At 33.7% G+C, this 21,079-nt stretch overlaps 1 protein-coding gene across 3 annotated transcripts in view; it reads left to right on the top strand.

Annotated features, from left to right (window-relative positions):
• Positions 1–21,079, top strand: part of LOC122040899 (symplekin-like) — a 41,456-nt gene that overhangs the window by 18,019 nt on the left and 2,358 nt on the right. For all 3 annotated transcript variants that reach the window (XM_042600387.1, XM_042600385.1, XM_042600386.1), the window contains 15 exons: positions 3,892–4,008; positions 4,081–4,326; positions 7,335–7,382; positions 7,460–7,600; positions 8,504–8,650; positions 8,750–8,812; positions 8,922–9,029; positions 9,493–9,576; positions 9,645–9,692; positions 10,278–10,352; positions 16,744–16,839; positions 16,916–16,996; positions 17,076–17,147; positions 17,704–17,748; positions 17,826–17,909. In XM_042600387.1, coding sequence (XP_042456321.1) covers positions 3,892–4,008; positions 4,081–4,326; positions 7,335–7,382; positions 7,460–7,600; positions 8,504–8,650; positions 8,750–8,812; positions 8,922–9,029; positions 9,493–9,576; positions 9,645–9,692; positions 10,278–10,352; positions 16,744–16,839; positions 16,916–16,996; positions 17,076–17,147; positions 17,704–17,748; positions 17,826–17,909 — 1,455 coding nt within the window. The remainder of the gene's footprint in view (positions 1–3,891; positions 4,009–4,080; positions 4,327–7,334; positions 7,383–7,459; positions 7,601–8,503; positions 8,651–8,749; positions 8,813–8,921; positions 9,030–9,492; positions 9,577–9,644; positions 9,693–10,277; positions 10,353–16,743; positions 16,840–16,915; positions 16,997–17,075; positions 17,148–17,703; positions 17,749–17,825; positions 17,910–21,079) is intronic.

Here is a 21,079-nt window from a genome sequence, read left to right as displayed (position 1 = left end):
TTTCTAGTTTTTTGATTTAATTAATTTTTTATTTTGTAAATATGTATTTTTTTAAAATAAACTATTATTAATAATACTTATAAAATATAAAAAATTATTTCAAAATTTTAAAATAATTTTTAAAATTAATAAATACTTTATAAAATAATTTACATTTTAAAATAATTTTAAAATTAAATATAAATTTAAAATAATCTATTTTTTAAAAAAATATAATTCTTATGCATTTCAAATAATTTTTTTAAGTTCAAAATTTACAAATTCATTAAAAAAATAATTTAAAATTTTCAAATAATTTTATGATTATTTTTAGTTTTTCAAATTATTTTATAATTTTAATTTTAGTATTGAATTTTGAGAATTACTTATTTTTGAAATATTAATAATCAAATATTAATAAAATTAATTTACATTTATATTTAAAATTTAAAGAAATATTGAAACTATATCCACACGATATGATACCAAAATTGTATCGTTCCGGTCCGGGATTGAAACCTCGGCACGGGTCGAGATTTTAAACCATGGTAGTGAGTGTTAACAATTGTAGCAAAACACTAAAATCAGCCTATTAAACTCAAGAGAGTAGCTAACGATGACCACTCAACTCAATGAAACAGCAGACATTAATTTTTAGGATCAATTCAGAAACTAATCAGCCTAGATAGCTCAAGAGAGTAGCTGATAATCACCACTCAACCCAGGAATGGACAATGTGTAGGACAACAGTCTCTCCAAATGCTCAGACACAGCCTAACCTTAAGCCTTGAAACCATGCTGTCACATCCTCCAAAAGCTAGGTTTGCCTTGAGGTAGGTTTCGCTCATTGTGCGTGGTTTACAATAATGTCAGAGCAAAGTGTAACACAAAATCTAACTAAAATGCATACCTTAGAAGAAACATGTCTAATAGGGCGATTCTTAGAATCGAAACCTCACACTTGGTGGTCAAAGGACTTCAAAAATTGAATACAAATTGCTAAGTCAGGAAACAAAACATGCGCATAAATTTTACATCATTAGAGTTTCAAGTTGAGTATTTATTTTAATATAGTCAATTCTTATCTTTATGTCACTTATCACTGTTTATTATCGCAAGTCATTCCATTTAATTATCACCATTTTATATTACTTCATTTCACTTAATTATCACTATATTTTTATCTCAAATAAATACACTTTTAATTATCACCAACAAGTTCACTAAGAAGTGGATCATTAGAGCTAGGTTCTCAAACTATAAATATTGTCTTCTAAAGCCTATGAAAAAAACGATATAACATCCCCACACAAAATAAATACTGACTGCAAGTACCCACACTACCACATCTCTGTGGGTAGTAGGCTCGTTGTTTTTATGTTTCAATATTTATTTCCATCATTTATAATAGTTGTTCCATTTGAAGTCTTTATGTCACTTTGGGCTACATCATTATTGATTATAGTTTTTAAATAGCTGTTTATAGCATAAGAGAAGAATACAGGTATCAACATATAACATAGAGGTAAACTTGTTTAAAGACATGTATCAAATATGAAGTACCCAGAGTGTCGATATTTTCTTTTGAAAATAACCTTTCCCTTGTTAATCTCCACAAGCTCACCCACATGTATAGAGTAGAAAAAAGGACCATTTAAGTAACCCCAATAATCTAATTCTTTTAGAACCCTATCTTGCTAGTTAAGTGTTGTTTAAATCTCTTTTCAAAACCAATTATGGTAGCATATATGATCTTTTTATACATTTAATTCATGCATGAAGAATCATATAACTGAGTCCAAGAATATAATTACCCATCTTAAGTATGCGACTAGAGAAGAACTCAAAAAGCAATCAACATGTTCTTCTCTTCTCAGATTTGGCTCTACAATTAAGCAAATCTCCGCCTAGAAGACCATCAAAGTAACACAAAAAGACCATCAAAGTAACACAATAGACTAAGAATAGCAAACACATGCTCAAGATCAGAAATACATTACTAAACAACTTAATTATCCTACCAACATAAACAGTAATCATTTGGTTAACATCTAATTCAATGTATCCACTAGCACTCCAAGGATAATAGCTTTAATTCAAGCTATCATTGCCATAACAGTCTATTTAGCAATAATCAAGAAATTTAATGAGATTAGAAGAGAAGAAACACTTAGGGTGCGTTTGGTTTGCACGTTTTCCATTTTCATTTTCTGGAAAAACGCGTGTTTTCTAGAAAATAGAAAATGACTTTTTGTCATTCTCTGTTTTTCTAGAAAATGCTCTCTATTTTTTTAGAAAACAGACACGAAAAATGCAAACCAAACACCATTTTTCAGAAAACGTGCGTTTTTCAGAAAATGAAAACGAAAAATGCACTAACCAACCACACCCTTACTTTTTGCCTCTAAATCAGTGTAGCTCAATCAAGAAATTCCAATTCAAGGAGATCAGATCAACAACTTCAACAACTTTTAAAGATGTATTAAGCTAAGATTATTAAAAGAGAAAAGATGCAAGAATTAAATGATTAACAGTAGATAAGATCAATCCAAAAGGCAACTATCATGGAAGGGAAGATGTGAATTAAACCAGTGCCCACTAGATTGTTTGATAGAAAAAAGTTGCAAATTGATAGCTGCTGATCGGCGGTCTCAGCTGAATCTTGCGGAGGATGATCTGCAATATCCACGACACTAAGAAGAGTTGTCACTAAGGGAATAAGAGAGCGCGAGGTAGAGAGTGATTGATAGAGGGAGGACTGTTGGTGGTTTGTTGCACTGCCTAGAGGGTTGAATGAGCATCATTGCTCATCGGAGAGGAAAGGGAGAGAGGTCTTGAACTGTGAGGAATGGCCACTCTTCACCAGGGCTCTGATTGTATGACTCGGTGTCACTATCAGGGCAGTTTCCTGAAAAATAAGAGGCATGAATAAACAGGAAAAGAGGAATCATGTGGGAAAGAGGAGCAAAAGGATTCAAATAATCCTAAGCAACTGAAATCTCTATGTGATCTAGCATTAACTTGACTAAACTAGTTGATTCCCATTATAATTTTGCTTCAGCCCTAGAGCTGTCAAAATTAATCCAAATCGTGCCCAATTTGATCCAACTTCTAACCACAAGGCTCACTTGATGAACTTGTTAAAGCCAAATTTGGATTCTAATGGAAACTTAATTAGCATCAATAACAGTTTGGTTCAGCTCTAATGAAAATCAAACAATCTCAAATTTGAGTCAAACCTAAAGCTAACTTTTAATTAACCTCTGTTCACCATTAATCCACCTCAAATAAATTGAATACAAAGTCAGAAATTAACCATTACAATCTAATTAGCCTAATTGTTGTTAATTGCAACAATTCACCTTTCTTAAAATTTTAGGGTTATAACATCACCAGCTTGGTTGGGCCACCCAGCCCGTCTGAATAATCTGACCAGTCCTACCACATATTCAATTCGACCAGTCCACTTCGACATGTCTGACCGCAATATGTATCCAGGTTATGAAACTTCAACAATGTTACTATATGAGAAACAAATATCATTTACAAGTTTAGAAATTTCGGTCTTGATTGTTGAGAGAGGGCAAAATTGAAGGTACAGATGTCGGTCTTACTGATTTTGATGATTCATGTTTTACATCTGTGATAAATTCTGGAAGCTCTGATAATGTTTCCTGATTGTTAGAAAGCTTCACTGACCTGATTGAACGCTTAATCTGGAATGTTCTATATTAAATCTTTTTAATCTAGAAAATTTTATTATAATTTTTCTGCTGCTCAGATTTGTTTTTTGCTATATTATTTTAAATTAATTTGTTTTTCCCCATGATATTAATTTGTTCAGTTCTTCTGTGTCCCATTTGTTTATTATATCTTATCACTTTTTTTGACTCCTGAATTCATCATTATCAGGGGCACGAGTTGACTTTGCATATCCTATACAGGTTACATCGGGAGACAGAGCAGGATCAAGACTTTCTTTCATCTAGAACTGCTGTATCAATTTATGAAACATTTCTATTGACTGTGGTGTGTTTTGCTCCATTCTTTAGTGGATATCTTACCTGATTTTACGCTTATAATCATCCTTATTCTCTGTAGGCAGAATCTATCCGTGACAACTTCCCAGCCACAGATAAATCACTCAGCAGATTGCTTGTTGAAGTTCCTTACTTGTCAGAGGGTGTTTTGAAGTTATTGGAGGGTTTGTGTTCTCCTGACCGAATTGAGAAACATGATAAGGATTTCCAAAGTGGGGATCGGGTTACTCAAGGCCTGAGTGCTGTATGGAATCTTATTTTGCTTAGACCTTCTAGTCGAGCCAGATGCCTCCTTGTTGCTTTGCAAGTACTGACTTATCATCTTTTTACTAGCAAAATATCATTTACTCTCTCAGATTCTCTTTCATTGTTTGAGCTATTTCCTTGGTAGTGTTTTCTGTTATTTAATGTTTGACAACTTGTGATGTAAGTTATGATGCAGTTTCAATTTTTAGGTAAAAGGAAATGAATTCATTTAATGCAAACGAGTCATATTCACCTTTGGATTTGCTTGGATTACTCTATCAAGAGCTGAATCCCCCACTCTATGATTTTTTTACTTTGTTATGGATACATATCTATTCATATTATACCCTTGTCCTTAGTGACTCCAAGCTTTCATATTGGATTACTGAGTGAAAGAATTATGACGTTAAAGAAGTCACCAAATGGTTTTGTTTTTCACTATGAAATTTCATGCGGTTCTTGATATTTGAGCTCTTATGTTGCCTCTCATAACATATTTGTTCATCTGGTTACCTTTGCTGGAAAATTTGAGAGCTTGAAATTATACTTCTGGTTCGTAGCTTTTCAAACAAATTTCTAGGCTAGAAATTGTCATAGGGAGAAAAAATTTGCCATATGATGTAACAGCATTGATCTCAATCAGAAATTTTTATTGGTGAAAACATAGAAGCTCTTTGTTGTTTGAAAATTTTAATTTTGAAAATGTGAAAATTTAATTAGATTTGTAAGTTTTTGTCCGTGCAACTTCTTACATGATTTAATTAAAATAGTCGAACTAGGAAAATCATAGATTCTTGTTCTTTTTCTATATTAAAATACCTTTATTTTTATATCAACTGTTAAACTAGTTTTTTAAGCTATTGCAATTTAACTATATTCTTAGTGTGGTACAACTTACTTATGATCTCTATCTATGCATATGCTTTCATTAAGTAGTAATTTTTCTTGCTATTCCTAGTTGTGGGTTCACTTGACATTAGAGAGGGTGTTCAAGGTCTACTTTTGTATCCCTCTCCTTTGTATTGCCATCAGCTGTTTGGATAAACTCATGGTTCCTTCCTACCACTGTCCAATTTGTTTCTTCTCTCCTAGGGTTGTATAATCTCTTTCTCTAATGACTCTCTTCTTTCTTCTATCTTTTAATTGTTTTTTCCATGACTAGATAGAGGTGATCCACTTCATGGCATCTAGTACATTCAATCAGAAATTCTTACCTTCTTTGGAACCCCTAACAAACCAAATGATTTCCACTCTCATCTACAAGTGCAAGGGCTCACTTTATTGCTGGATTTGAAGGGTGGCATCATCATCTAGATTCTCTACCTTTGAATGAGAATGATGTGTCATCTATTACAACTTAGCAAGGCTTAGGTTATATGGTTCTCACTTGGCTTTTCCTTCATTTGGAAGCCTAACATAAACTCAGTGATTCCCATTTTCTCTTATGGGTGCAAGTGCTCACTTAATTGTTGGATTGGAAGGGTGGCTTTGTCATCTGTATTTTCTACCTTCGAATGAGAACAATGTGTCATCTATTACAACATGCAATGCTTAAGTTTTATGGTTCTCATTGACTTTCCTATGGACCTAAATCACCCTGAATATATGTTGCCTGTGAAAATACAAAAAATAAATTGTGAAGGATTGCAGAGTCCAATAGATAATGTTGTGAGATGAATGAGGAGCAAATTGCAAAGCTAAGGTCTAATATTACTCAGTGACTATGATAAGATGTTTGAGAGATTGATATAGTTATAACATTTACTTAACCAAAATAAGAGATGAATGATGCCAAAAAGATATGATAATTAGCTATCTTTTGGGATTAGAAATGACACTGGGACTCATAATATCTTTCGATGTAGTAGTAACATAAACCTTGTGCCTTAACACAGCTAAGATTGGCTAGGCTCATTTACTTCCCTAATTTTAGATGAAGTAAAAAAAATAAAGATTTGTGAATTAGTTTATCACTTTATTTTGTTGGACTCATGGTTTAAAATTTCATATCAGGCGAAATTTGTGTTTCGCGCGCCACTGACACCGCCAACACTGCTAGCCACCGAGGTCTCCTCGACCTCGTGAGTGCGAGATTAAACTTAAACTTAGGGTTTAATGATTAGATTGATATTAATAATTTCAATCAACTCTTAACTATAAGGATAATCTAAACAGGTTTAATCAAATCCTAATAAAATTATCCCATTAATTTAATATATATTATTTATTTTAATTTTAAAAATATGTAGTAATTTTATTTATTTATCATATAGGACGCTCATATCCTATATTTTTTAATTTGTTTAATATTTAGGTTAAATTTTTTATTTTTAATTAATATATTTTATATTTAAAAAAGATCGAAACCATATCAGCACAGTATGATACGGTATTGAAACCATATCATTGCGATCATAAATTGAAACTTCGATATGACTCAATATTTTAAACCATGGTTGGACTGTATTTTTTTAATTTTTTTTAGTTGTGTGATTCTCCCAAGTCAAGAAGAATCCATCTATTAATGAATTGAAGTAAATTTTCTTCAAGGAATGAAAGTGCTTTATCGTCAACATCTTCACTTCAGGTTCTCCCTCCAATGATGAAGAAGATCACACTACAAATTGTCATGAGATGGAAACATAATCTTTGAATCAATTATGCCCTTGATGGCTGTAAATGACAATGCTGAAGATTAGAGAGTTTTGACATTTTGACTGAGTGAATATTATCTCTAACACACACACTTGAATAGGTAGCAGATTCTCAATATTGATAATTGCACCAACTTTAATTCAGTTAATTACAAAATTGAGAAAATGAACATTAAAATTAAACTTAATATGGCAGGAATTTTCTTGGAAAATATTTAGTGAAGTTGTAGGGGTTATGCAAACATAGAAAATTGGCCCTCTTGTGGATAAGATACCATATTTTCTTGTTGGTCCATTTATCCACTCTTTTTCACGCTTTCATTGGCAATACATGGTGCTGTTCTTTCATATATGTTTAGAAATTTTTTACTTTATCATTATTGTTTATTATCCTTATTCTAGCTTCTCTCCATAGAGTACAGTGCATCCTACAGAAGAAGTGCGGATGAAAGCGACACGCTTGGTAATTTTGGGTTTCAATTGCAAAATTTGTACTTTGCGAAACTATTTTCATCTAACATTGGTTTCTTGATATTCCAGGTAGCAAATAAACTATTTTCTATGTCAAGCATTTCTCAGAAAATTGAAGACTTTGCTCGTGAAAAACTTCATTCAGTTATTGAGGACGTTCCTGTTATGGTGCACATGGAGGATGAAGAATTGTCTTCTGAGCTGCAAGAGGTTTAATTTAGAAAACATTTTGTTTTCTCAAGATTTGGTTCATTTAATAAGTAATATACCAGTGTCCATTTGATTTGGTAAAAGTAGGATGAGGATTGTTTGTGGAATTGCTTAGGCTCTTAGGTTCATACCTCAAAGAAGTTGAGAATTATATTGCTGTTAGGTATGGTTCTAAGATGTTCTTTATATGGCTATATTATGTTTGAGTTCCCTTGGATTTGGTAAAAGTAAAATGAGGACTCTTTGTGGAATTACTTAGGCTCTTTGGTTCTGGTTCACTTCATATAGTTATTGTATGCTTGAGTATTGGTTAATATGTGGTGTACTGCAATTATATTATTTTTTGAATAAGAATACACCTTTTCTTCCTACTTTTCATCAGAGGGGATACCCTAACCCACTCTCAGTTTCAAAACACAGCTTAACACATTACTTGCCCCTCACAGAATTGCATGTCCTCACCTACTAAAAGTGTTTAGGGTGTAGCACTGGCACAGGCTTTCCTAGTCATACCTCTTAACAGTTACTTCTTTTGTCTTTGCTAACTGATTTATAACCCTTGCTAATATAGATGTTTTCTTATAGTTGCTATAATGTTGCATTTGTTTTTTCTTAATTTAACTACTTGTTCTGTATTTGGTCCTGTAATATTTAAATTATAGAATACTTTTAGTATTCCTTTTGTTTTTCAAGTTGGGCATCCCTTGAATGATTATCTATCTTTGATTCACCAAATTTGTCATGAGATAATGTCAGCTCTTCAATTCCTTAGAAACTGATTTTTTTCAGCATTATTTTATTTGATATCTTGTGTGGTTGTTTCTAAACAAAACAATATTTTCTTGTAACTATCTTAATACAAACTGTCATATATCTTTACTTTTGTTAATCACTGTCATATAGGAGGCTGGCGTCAGAAAGAAATCTAATGAGGGGCTTAAATCTGACAGTGGAGTAATGTCTACTACCCAACTAGATCAAAGTGTGATGTCCTCTCTGACAATGGAGGCACAACGCTGCATGTCACTTTATTTTGCACTTTGTACTAAGGTTTAATACATATTTTCTAATCTTTGTAGTATGTGTTCTTAGCTTCTTTTCTTATGTATTCAATTATCATATATTTCTAACTGTTCTTGTACATTACAGAAGCGTTCTCTTCTTCGTGAAATTTTTGTAATATACAAAAGCATATCAAAGGCTGCAAAAGAGGTGGGCTGGAGTTATATTTTCCTTGTTCATTGCCTTGTACTTGTATTTTTTTTTTCTTTTTCACCAAGTTCTAATGCTTTTCGCAAATGGTTTATGTTGTGCCATCCAGGCAGTTCGCCTTCAGATTCCCATCTTGGTTCGTACTATTGGGTCTTCTTCTGAGCTCCTCAGAATAATCTCAGATCCACCAGTTGGAAGTGAAAATCTTCTTATGCAGGTTTTAACATTAAGATATATTTTGCATGAGAAATAGGCAGAACCATCATATTCTTTACTCTAAATTCAATCTGCGACCCAATGCCATATTTGGTTACTTTCTGAAGAATTAATTCTTCATATATGTTGACATTTCCATTCCATGTGCTTAGATTCTATCCAGAATCAGTCTAGTGATGTATTCAGTTTTCTTTGTTTATATTATTTTTTTCTTAGACATGGATTAGTTTCTATCATGAGGACAGCTCCTTCAGTTTTAACTGATTTCAAAAACCAATCCTTTTTTTACAATTTTTTTCTTAGGAGTTATTGTGGTTCCTAGAGTTAAGAAATTTTGGATAAAACTTGAATATGATTTATATTGTATGACAGTTTATAAGGTTTTGTAAGTATGGTGGTTGCAATACATGTTGGTTTACTGGCTACTTTTTAAATTGAGTGCATTATCATTGGTGTTTGTACAGGTCTTACATACATTAACAGATGGGATAGTCCCCTCACAAGAATTGATATCTTCTGTTAAGAAGTTATATCACTCAAGAACTAAGGTATAGTATTACATGTAATGTATAAAAACTCCTTTTGCTTAACTAATGATTATTTATGTTGCTTTCAGGATGTAGAGATACTGATTCCAGTATTGCCATTTCTATTGAAAGATGAGGTTCTATATCCAACTCCTTTTTGTCAACAATAGCACCTACAATAACTATTGGGTAGTAGGATGGTTATGCTAATCACACAAATGACAAGTTAACTGTTCTTGGATGAAATTTTATATGCATGCCATGTCTTGTTTTTGGACTACTGATGCATTAAGCAAGTCAATCTCATCCCTCCCCTATTATGCTTTTCTGCTACTTGTTAATAATTGTTTAGTCATGGCTAATTTTCAGTTCAAAAATATTTATTTTATTAGTTTTACTTCCAACAAGTTTTTAAAACTATATCCCGATGCTTTTAATAATTGGCTTGCATTTTTTTTTATCAATTTAGTAGAGGTCTCTTGTTTTTTTCGCCAACTTTTCCCATCTTGTCAATCTTCCTCCTCAGAAATTTGTACTTACTATGATGTTAATGATTGTTTACTTATGGCTAATTTTCAGCACAAACTTATGTATTTTGTTAATTTTACTTCCTACAGTGAGTTTAAGCTAAATCTTGATACTTCTAATAATTGACTCACCTTTCAATTTCTTAATCAATTTAGTAGAGGTCTCATATTGTTTTTTTTTCGTTTATCTTCTAGATCCTCCCAACTTTTCCCCAGCTTGTCAATCTTCCCCGTGAGAAATTTGAAGATGCCCTCAGTCGTGTGCTTAAGGTAGATTTTCTTATGGTATTACTTTATCCACTCATCTTTACAAGGCATTATATTATTTTATCACCATAATTTTTGATTTTATTCGGTCCCCAGCACTATATCTTCTTTTCTTTGTAATGTATAGTTATTTTACATTTTGGTCATTTGATGGTTGATCATCAATTAGTAAATGAACCCTGTCAAATAAAGTATTTGTGTAACCGATGCCTGGGATGTTGGGCTTCTGGGCCGCTCATAGCATTCTGATTTACCCTGGCTGTCAGTGGGAAATTTTCGTGGGCCGGACCGGCCACCTCAGATTTGGTGTTACCTGGTTCAACATTTTTTTTTGTGTAACCAGGTCCATATAATAGTAGCTTTTGACATAGTTGATTCCCATCTGGATTGGCCGTTGAATTGATGTTAACTGAAAAGTTTGCTATCGATTTAACATCAACTGATCTTGGCATAAGATTGTTGTCTTATTTTATTTTCTTAAATAGTTCAATATGCATAGATACCCATGGGAAAGTGGAAAAGAAAAAGGAACAGGGAAAAATAATGAAAGGGCAGGGAAATGATGATGAGAAAATGCTAAAGGTTAGTAGTAAAAGGAGAATGGAACAAAAAACTGTTAATGTTTTCTACATTCTCTAGGTTGAGCATGGTGTATTACATGGCCAAGATATTTTTATTATAGCAAGAATTATATGGTTATGGTTATCATTTATTTTAGAGAACTTCTAATATCAAACTTAGTAGATTGTGTTAAATACAAGGTGCCATATATGGTGTCAACTTGCATGACTTTCATAACTGTGCTTTTACTCTACTTTTGAAATTGTGATGATAGTCAGAAGCACATGGAAGGTTTAAAATCTCACTGAGGTTTCAGTTCCAGATCGGAATGATATAGTTTCGGTATCGTGTCGTGCCGATACGGTTTATATATATATATAGATATAGAAACCGTATTGGCACGACACGATACCTTGACAACGTACTTTTTTCAAAACTTCTAATAAAAATATGTATTTTTCATATGATTAGGAAGCAAGAATCTAAAAATAGAGTGCTAAGTATGTTAATATTTATTGTTCCAAATCTCAAATCAAATTGATTCTTAGATAAAAAAATTTATTATCTATAATAATGATATAAATTAATCCTAATATATATATAATAATTATAAAAACTATTTATTTAATTAATTATTAATTTATATAATATATATTTATAGTTTATATTGCATTCTAAAATCAAATTGATATATTTTTAAATTTTTTAACAATTAAATTTTTTAGAATTATTTATAAAATTTTAAAACTATTTATAAAAATTTAAAATTATTTATAATTATTTTAAATATTTTTATAAAATTTTAATCTATTTTTAATTTTTAAAAGTAATTTAAAGTTTGATTTTTTAAAAATTATATAACTATTTATTTTTTATATTTTAAATAAAAATAATAAAAATATAACATTATATATTATAATTATATTAATTAATTAATAATTTGTATAATAATTAATTAGAAATTATATATATAATTTAACTGTTTAATAAAACCCTATTCTTCCTCCTTGCATATTCCCCTATTTTGCCTTCTCCTCCTTGCGCTTGCCGCCACCACCTTGCCGCCACTGCCTTACTGTCACCTCGTCGCCGTCGGCTTGCCGAGCTAATTTTTCGCCAATGCTTATGAGAAAGGCTTCATTCTCAAATTGATTCCTTTTTCCTTTTGTTGCGCGTGCGTGATATAAGCGACGACGCACGTGAAATTGTTGCGCGTGCTGTGCTGGTGCCCTTCCCGGTAAAAACAGTCCGTTTCGGGTGGCACGACTTGAGATTTCATTACTTGAGCGCATGTATGTATGTATGTATGTATGTATGTAACTATCCACAGTTTATTCACATAATATGCATTTTATCATTTTCTATTGGGAATTTTGTTTACAAAGGGATATTGTTTACACCCTTAGCATTTTTATTTAGTTTAATGTTTGAATGAGTGGATTAATGGTTTGAGAAACCAAAGGGACGTTTCTTCTAGGGTTGTAAATAAGACAAGCTTCGTATTGTTCTAACTTATTTAATAAGATAACCAATCCAAGCTGAGCTTCTTTATCTATTTGCAAGTTTGATAAGAGATTTGATGATGCATATGATTCAACAACTTTATTTATATGTAGGGCTGTAAATGAGCCTAGCCGAGCCAAGATTGTGGTGTTCAAGCTTGTTTGATAAAATAACCAAGCCGAGCCTAAAAATGAACCAAGTCGTTGAAATGATTGTTCAAGCTTGGCTTGATTTCTTTTTTACGAGCTTGAGTTTAGTTCATATAGATGTTATCAAGCTCTCAGTTCAAGCCCATTTGATTGTTTGAAAATTTTATAATTTTAAGCTTGCTTGATTGGTTATTAAGCTTGATAATACAAGCTTGTTTATTCATTTTAAAAGTTTCTTTGTTTATTTACCATGTTGATTAGAGTTTTATTGATGAACATGGTTCATGAACCTTTCACAATGCCTATTCATGAATATTAACAAGTTGAACACATATGTATTCAAATGTGTTCAAGCTTGTTCATTTAATTGACTTTATGCCTATTGAACAAACATAAACAAGCTCTTACCAAGCCGAACACCAAGCTTGCTCATGAATGTTTGCTTCATCTATAATCCTATTGAACACCATGAACATTATTCACATAGGTCACAAGCATTGTTTATGAACATTAATGAGATGAACACGTGTGTTCAAGTTTGTTCATTTAGTTTAATGAGTTGATCAAGTTTGCTCATTTAATTGACCTTGTATATATTAAACGAACATAAATAAGCTTTTATCAAATTGAACATCAAGTTTACTCATCAACGTTTTGTTCATTTATAGCCCTAGTTTCTTCCAAAGAAATATATGTTCCGGTTTGAGGTTATACTGATGCAGCATAGAAACATAATTTGGTAAAGCACTAGAGGAATACCAAATTAAAATAGCATTAAGCTGCACAAAATACGATCAAATTGATAAATCAACAAACTAATACCAATTTTATGTTGATTAGGCTACTGGCACTCTTGTTGCAATCTACCAGCCGAGTACCAACTCGGCTACCCGTGGGGACTAGGATACTAGCATTTAGAACATAGAAAGAGAAAAAAGATCATGGATTGAAAATCTAAATTTACATGTGTTCCTAACCTCTTTTACAAATTGACAATAGAATCTTTGTAAAAAAAAAGTTTAACAAACTTTCTTTAAAAAATAACAAAATCTAAAACTACTTATAAAATTTAAAATAACTTAAAATTCAGAACAATTTTAAACCCTTTTAACCCTAATTGCATAATTCTTCCTAACTAAAGAGGACTTGTTGACTCCGTATAACTTATGTGCATCTTTCTTCAGTTATTTTCAAGCATAAGTAGTAATAAAGATTTCGTCATTATCTTTTTCTTGGGCATCCTGTCTAATGAGAGAAGTTGGTGGATCTTTAACTTTGTTTTGTTTTTCAAGAAATCAATTTAGTTATCATCTTTTCTTTGAACACCATTTCCAATTAGTAAGAAATAGTTGTTTCCTCTTTCTAGTTTCTCCTTTCTACTCTTGTTGTAAATGAATTTGGTTTGGATTTTGTTTTTCATTTCAGTCTCCCATTCCAATAAGTAAATGCTGTGATTGATCTAGAGCTGGAAACACTCATTGTGAGAAAATGTTGTGATTGATCTAGAGATGGAAAAACTTGTTATGGTTTTTTTGTAAAGTCAACATAAAAGGCATAAACTTGAATGTCTTTTAGTAATGTAGCTTATTCTCCAAGTTGAAAATTGAGCTAATGTTTAAATAGATTAGTTAGCTAAATAAGTAGACATTATAATCAATTTTTTCTCAAAAGAAAAATGGTGGAAGCTTAAATGCCTTTTGGGGGACTCATTATGAGATTTCTAAGGTTAGTGAATGCATAGATATACCCTATATTGTTGTCTGAGTCTCATAATCATTACTTAACTCAACCCTTCTAATGCCAACATGTCTCTTTCTTCCAGATAGTAGGACTCTCGATTTGCATGCTATAACTTTGCAAATGAACTAAATCAATGTATTGAGCAACTTTAAATGAGAAGTTACTATAAATGGACACATGACGTAGAATACCGTTATAAACAAATCTTGGTGAGGTCCAAAAAGAGCATATAGTTCATTGTATGGCACATTCTGAAGTTTAGCAATCTATTAAGAGGCTCTTTTGGATTAAGTATTTGAGTTTTCTTGAAGGTCCTTAGGTCTCAAGGAATGGAGCACTTGGTGATCTAAAATTTTTGGTTTGTCTTGTGTTGTGGTTCTTAATGAAAGTAATCTTGTTTCTTCATTGAATTATTGAGGTTTGATTAAAGAGCTTGGGTTTTAAGAGAGGGGTCACTAGAGGCTACGAAACATAGTGAAGGGCTCATAGAGGTGTGCAATCAGTGGAGCATGAAGGAAGCAATTCCAATGCTAGTAGCTAGTGCCTCAATGCTGTGGGTTGCAGCTGTTGGATGCAACAAACATGGGAGTGAGAGGTGGAGAGCGATGCTGCAGGAGCTTCGCTCGTGTGGGTGAATGTATTTCAGTCACTTGTGAAGAGGTGCACCAATTGAAGCACCAATAAATAACAAAATTGAGTGAAGCTAGAGTCAAATAATCTTGTACCTATGATTTAGTTAAATTACCATTCTGCCTATTAATAAACATGTGAAACTTGTTGAAACAAATGATACCAGAGATTGTAGGCTTGTGAGGATTATTTGAGCACATGCACTTAATCTTTTCAAGTTTTCAAGCTAGGGTTCTATCAAAGGACCTTGTGAGGCTTCCATGTGTTGGCGGTTGTTGGTGAGGTGTACCATGAGCTAGGGTTCTGCAGGAGGCTTCTATAAGGAACCTTCGATGCTTCCACCAGCTAGAAGTCATCTGTGAGTTCTTCTGTATGGTTCCTCCCCCCTTTTTTCTTTTTCTTCTCTCGATTCCTCCTATTGATTAATGCCGAACCAGACACCTTGGTATGCTTATGACTTGATCAACGCAATCAACATATATACACTCACCTTGCCTTTGCAGTTAGTAAGTCAATATATACACTTACCACATCAAGGTCATCTGAATGCAGTATATAGAATCTTGAGATATCTTAAACAAACTCCTGGGAAGGGCTTATTCTTTGCGAAGACTGAGGATAGAAGAGTGTGTGCATACACTAATACAAATTATGCAGGATTAATTGATGATAGAATGTCAACTTCTGGTATTGCACGATAGTATGGGATAATTTAGTGACATGACGTAGCAAAAAGCAATCAGTGGTTGCAAGTAGTGCCGAAGCAGAATACAAAATGACTCATGGAATTTGTGAACTTAATTGGATCAAAAGAGTGATGAAAGACCTAAAAATTCAGTTTGAAGATATTATGCTACTCCCTTGCGATAATAAGTCAGTCATTAGTATAGCTCACAACCTTGTCCATCATGATCGAACTAAACATGTAGAGGTGGATTGTCATTGCATTAGAGAAAAGGTGGATGAAGGCATTATCAATATTATATTTTTACATCTCTCCAACTAGCTGATCTTCTTACAAAAGGATTATCTGAACAAGATCATAAAATTCTTAAAGGCAAGCTTGGTCTCATCAAAATATTTACAGCCAAGCTTGAGGGGGAGTGTTGGAAGTAATCAAATATTTTATCTTTCTTTGTATAGAGCCATTTGTGGGTGCAGATAGGATATAATCAATTAGAGTGATTTGATAGAATAATTTATTTAGGTAGTATTATTTTCTCTCTCTCTCTATTTATTCCTTCTTTATTTATTAACTCACATTATAAAAGGGTGTCTTGGTTCATTAATAAAACTATAAGAGAATTTTTCTTCTCAACTTAGTTTATAATATTGTTGAAGATTTGTTAGTTGAGAAATTAACGTCTGATGTAGTGATATATTTAAACATTTATTCTGACAAAGTAGTTGATGAGTGTCATTGACACAATACTATATTTGAACATAGGGCAGTTGCTATATCTAGTCATCACATTTACATAGATATAATGATATTAAGATGTCAGAAACTGAGAAATTATTGACCATGTCTTCTAGCAGGCTTTCTTCCCTTATCTAATAAACAGTTACTTGAAAACGGATGTCTTCTTATTTATCATTTATGAGACTTATTTTGGCTAATGAGAAACCATGTTTTCTTTTGTTTAATGGCAGCATGATGTATTGCACTCTAAGAATTAGTATATATTTAAACTTTTGAAGTACCATTTAAGTTTTTGTTGTTCATGAATTATCTTGAAAGGTACCATGAATGGTAGGAAAAAATAAAGCAACTGCTGCTTATCATAGTGTGTTTTTTTAATGATAAGCAGGGGTCCCCAAAAACTGGCCCATGCCTGACACCTGCTGAAGTTTTAATCGCCATTCATTTGATAGATCCTGAAAAGGATGGGATACCTCTAAAACAGGTATCTATTTTGCTTCCCTATTTTGCTAAATTTTGTTGTCTAATTGGACAGAAAATTGGTATTGTGTTCTATGCAGATTACTGATGCATGCACTGCTTGCTTTAAGCAGCATAATATATTTACACAACAGGTGTTGGCAAAAGTTCTGAATCAACTAGTAAGTGCATTTCTAAGCTGTTCAGTTTTGGGGTCTCATTCCTTAGAAAATGGTACTTAGCAATCATGGAATCTCGCAGGTTGAACAAATACCTCTACCTATGTTATTCATGAGAACTGTCATTCAAGCAGTAGCTACATTCCCATCATTGGTAGGTATTGTCTATTCGTTCTGCTTACTAAATTCAATAATGTCTCGAAGAATTGTGTGAATGCAAATTGAAAACATGTTCTTATTGTGTTGGAGAAGCTGTATGTCTATGAGATAGACTGTGCACTGTAATGTAGAAGTTTATGACAATGTAAACAATATTGAGTTTGTGTTCCTTGAGTTTTGGTTGGATGTTTCTGTTTTGACGATATCTGGTAAATTTAAAAATTATCAAAAAAGGATTATTTTTCTATGTTTGATAGTTTCAAGCAAAACTAAGTTGATTGTGTTCCTTTCGAGGTTTGATAGGCTTTTTGGTAGACCAGGCGTGTGGGATTTTTTCTGTTTCAGTTATCAGTTGTTTTCATTTCTTTTCTTTCTTAAGTGTGGGGCGAGGATGGATTCAATTCTTTGTACAAGTAATTCTGCAATAGATTTATTGCTTTTGTCCTTGTTTAATAATGTGCTTACGTATCCCCAAGCTGTTGTTGCTCATTTTATTAATCCAAATATTCAGTTATTATTTACTTTTTTTTTTCTTCCTTTCATTTTTTCAGATGGATTTTGTGATGGAAATCTTGTCTCGACTTATAAACAAGCAGGTACCCTTTTGATATTATTTTAAACCATTAAATTTCTTTTGTTAGATATTATTCTTGTTATTTGAGATTTTTTGCAGATATGGAAGTACCCTAAGTTATGGGTGGGGTTCTTAAAATGTGCTATTCAGATGAAGCCTCAGTCTTTTTCTGTATTGCTACAGGTTGGTCATCTCCATTTGTTACAATACTTTGGTAACCTATTGCAATCATGTGCTACGCCTTGTGAAGCAATTGGGTAAGCAAAATTTTTATTACAATCACATACATACATATACATTCATGGCTACACATGCATACATAGCATGGCAGCACCCGATGCCTCTCAATACTGTACCTATGACATAGCAAAGCTATATCAGTAAGATACATGGATGCAGAAATAATCATCCCTGATGCTGATGTTTTTGAAATTCTGGTCCAACTCTCAAAGGAAATTGTCCACATCTTTTGCAGATCTGATGCCCTTGAACTCCTTAGATTCAGGCACCTGCACATGGCGCGCATGCTGCATTGTGAGCATGCCTCCTAACATGGCTATCATGCAGGAAACAAGTTTTCCCTTGAGCTCCTCCATTTCCTAGCGCAGAACCCCCACCATGGCTGGTCTGCAACTTTATCAAGGGCACCCTGCATCTCTTGATCTCTTCTTTAAACTCCTCCCCATGCAGTCTAGCTCCTCAAGATGTCTCTTTGAGTCCTCATACTTATGCAATTTTCCAACGGTAGTTTCCGCCCTGGCTAAGCAGGCATCAACTCGAACAGTATGTCCCTAGAACTCTCCTTGCTCTTCCCTCGGGCAACAGTCGTGGGCTCGGACTGCTGCACCATCTCTGAAACACTAGCCATCCAGCTCTGTATTCTGAACTTTTAGAATTACCAAGCTCCAAGTCAAATCAACTCGGCTTTGATACCAACTGTCATGGACTGCTACAGCAACTGGACAAGGGTTAGCACTCTTCAGTTGGCACTTCTGCACTCCACATACAACTGGGCTACGACACTGAAGGCAACAGTCATGGCAGATTAAAATTTACGATACAGACTTAAATTATACTATGTATGATACAGGGACTATAATTTAAGAACTAGATGATTATGAGAGGTATGGTTTGCTATCTACGGAATAAAATAAGGTAGCAGTTGGAAATTCTTTGGCACGAGTATTCAGGAATAATAGATTGTTTTAACACGATACCATTAAGAATTTTGGGAGATTGCATAGGAACATATTCACATTAGAAGTATTTTTCATTGGAGCTTCTCTCGTTTCGTTCTCTTTGAGGTTGGTGCCCATGGAGGATTAGCTACCATGTTGAGTGATGTGTGATTTCCGCAAGTACATAGTTGTCGTCAAGTAATAAAATATTGTCCTCTGAAACCATGAAGTTGAGTACTAGTCCGAATGCAAAGTAGGCTCTCTAACCAAATTGAAATCGAGAGAATTGGTTGTGAAAGAAATCAAATTCAGAAAGCAAGAGTGAAGTTGTGAGAAAATCAGGCTTAAAGAGCAATTCTAGGATTTCGGTTTCACCACGATTAACCTTGATAATGTGGTTGCGGTCTCTCTTTTACCTCAATGTTGATCAAGCTTGAAGGTGATCTATCCCAGGGTAACCGATGCTCCCTTTCGAGTTTACATCGGTGTATCTACCCAAACACGATCCCTATTTTCATGGTAGCCGTCCTAGGGTGATTGCTTTCTAATGGAGACACCTGTCACGAGAACCCTACAATCCCCTAGACTGCTATTGTTACTTTGTGATGCCGACTCGGATAGATCCCTTACGCTTAGCCAATGGAATCCTCGAGTGGGTTTAGACTACTTTCATGAACAACCTCTCAAGTCTAGTTATTATAGGTCCAGGATTGGAGTTCGCCTTTCGATTCTTCCTCACCCCAGAATCTATGCTAATGTCCGTTAAGATCTATTAATATGTTAAGTACGCTAACAACTAAATCAAGGATCAACACATCATGCAATAAAAGAGATAAATATCAACACAAATATCAAATCAAAGTTTGGTTACTCCCTAATCCTAGAATTAAGGAAACTACTCCATGGGGATGGAGATACAAGCCGAAAACATGAAATTAAGCAAACTACAACTCAAACGAAAGAGAGAAGAGTAATAAAGCTCAGTCGTAGATGTTGATGTCGTCTTCAGAAGATCTCCAAGCCTCTTTGGTGGACGAAATCCTCATGCCTCTTTGGAAACGACTCTCTCCTAGGTTCCTTGTCATGGGAAATCCCTTAATACCTCAAACAGATGCCCCCTTAGCTTTTTTATAGCCTCAAAAGCCTTCCAAGTCTAGAGCAACTTTCCTAAAAATAGGGGTGCCGCCATTGTGCCACGGCCGTGTTGGGATGCACAACTTGGGCGTGTTGGTTGCTGGAAATCCATGGTCATTAGAACACAGTTGTGTCAGATAACACAACCAGATTGTGTTCTGTTCTGGAGTTCTTGTCGTGTGGTAGCAAGGGACACGACCATGTCAGGGGACGACCAACTCATGTTTGGAAGTCTCAATTGTTACTCCGTTGCTCATCTTGCTCCAAAGGCGATGCACGGTTGTGTCAGGGGACACGGCTAGACCGTACATTATGTTGGATTGTGCTTTCCAAGGCTTTTCGTATCCATTGAACCCCAAATTCACGTCCTGCAAATGAAAATGCACAAAGAGCAGTTCTTTGAACCAAAAAAATAAAAACAATGTAAAAGCTAAGAAACTATGCGAAGTATGCTCATGTAATGAAACAAATGCATACTAAATAGTATTTAAAACCATATGCATGAAACACACATCATTGAGCTTCATGATACTAGTGAATTCTTCAAAAAAAAAAAAAAAAGTGAAGCGGGAACAAAAAAATGCAGAGAAGGCAGGCAGGCCTTTCTTAAGCAGCGTGTTGCATGCAGGAAGTGTGTGGCATTGTTGCAGATTAGCAAAGTGCAGTAGCAAGAAGCATTACTCCTTTTATGTCATGTGGGTCTTCACTTCATTTGCTACATGCAACTGTTTCTATGTTTGGTGGATAACTGTATGTAGGTGACAATGGCTTGCAAATGCTATTTCATGTTCATATCAGAGAGGGTTGCACATACTGGGCACAAGGTAGGTTGGTGCGCTTGGGAAGCTAAGGAGACCAATCAGATAGCATTACCTTATTTGCACCTCAATCTCTCTCACACATAAGTTAGGAATTAGGATAGACTCCTAACTAAACTCAACAATATTTCTTATTTTGTAACCTTTCCAAAAGATTGTACAGAAAATAATCTAAACTTTGATCTTTCCAAATGATCAAGTGCAGAATTAATTATCACAATGC

The sequence above is a fragment of the Zingiber officinale genome, chromosome 2A, assembly GCF_018446385.1.
Source record: "Zingiber officinale cultivar Zhangliang chromosome 2A, Zo_v1.1, whole genome shotgun sequence".
Lineage (NCBI taxonomy): Eukaryota > Viridiplantae > Streptophyta > Magnoliopsida > Zingiberales > Zingiberaceae > Zingiber > Zingiber officinale.
This window is presented reverse-complemented; position numbering and strand designations above follow the sequence as displayed.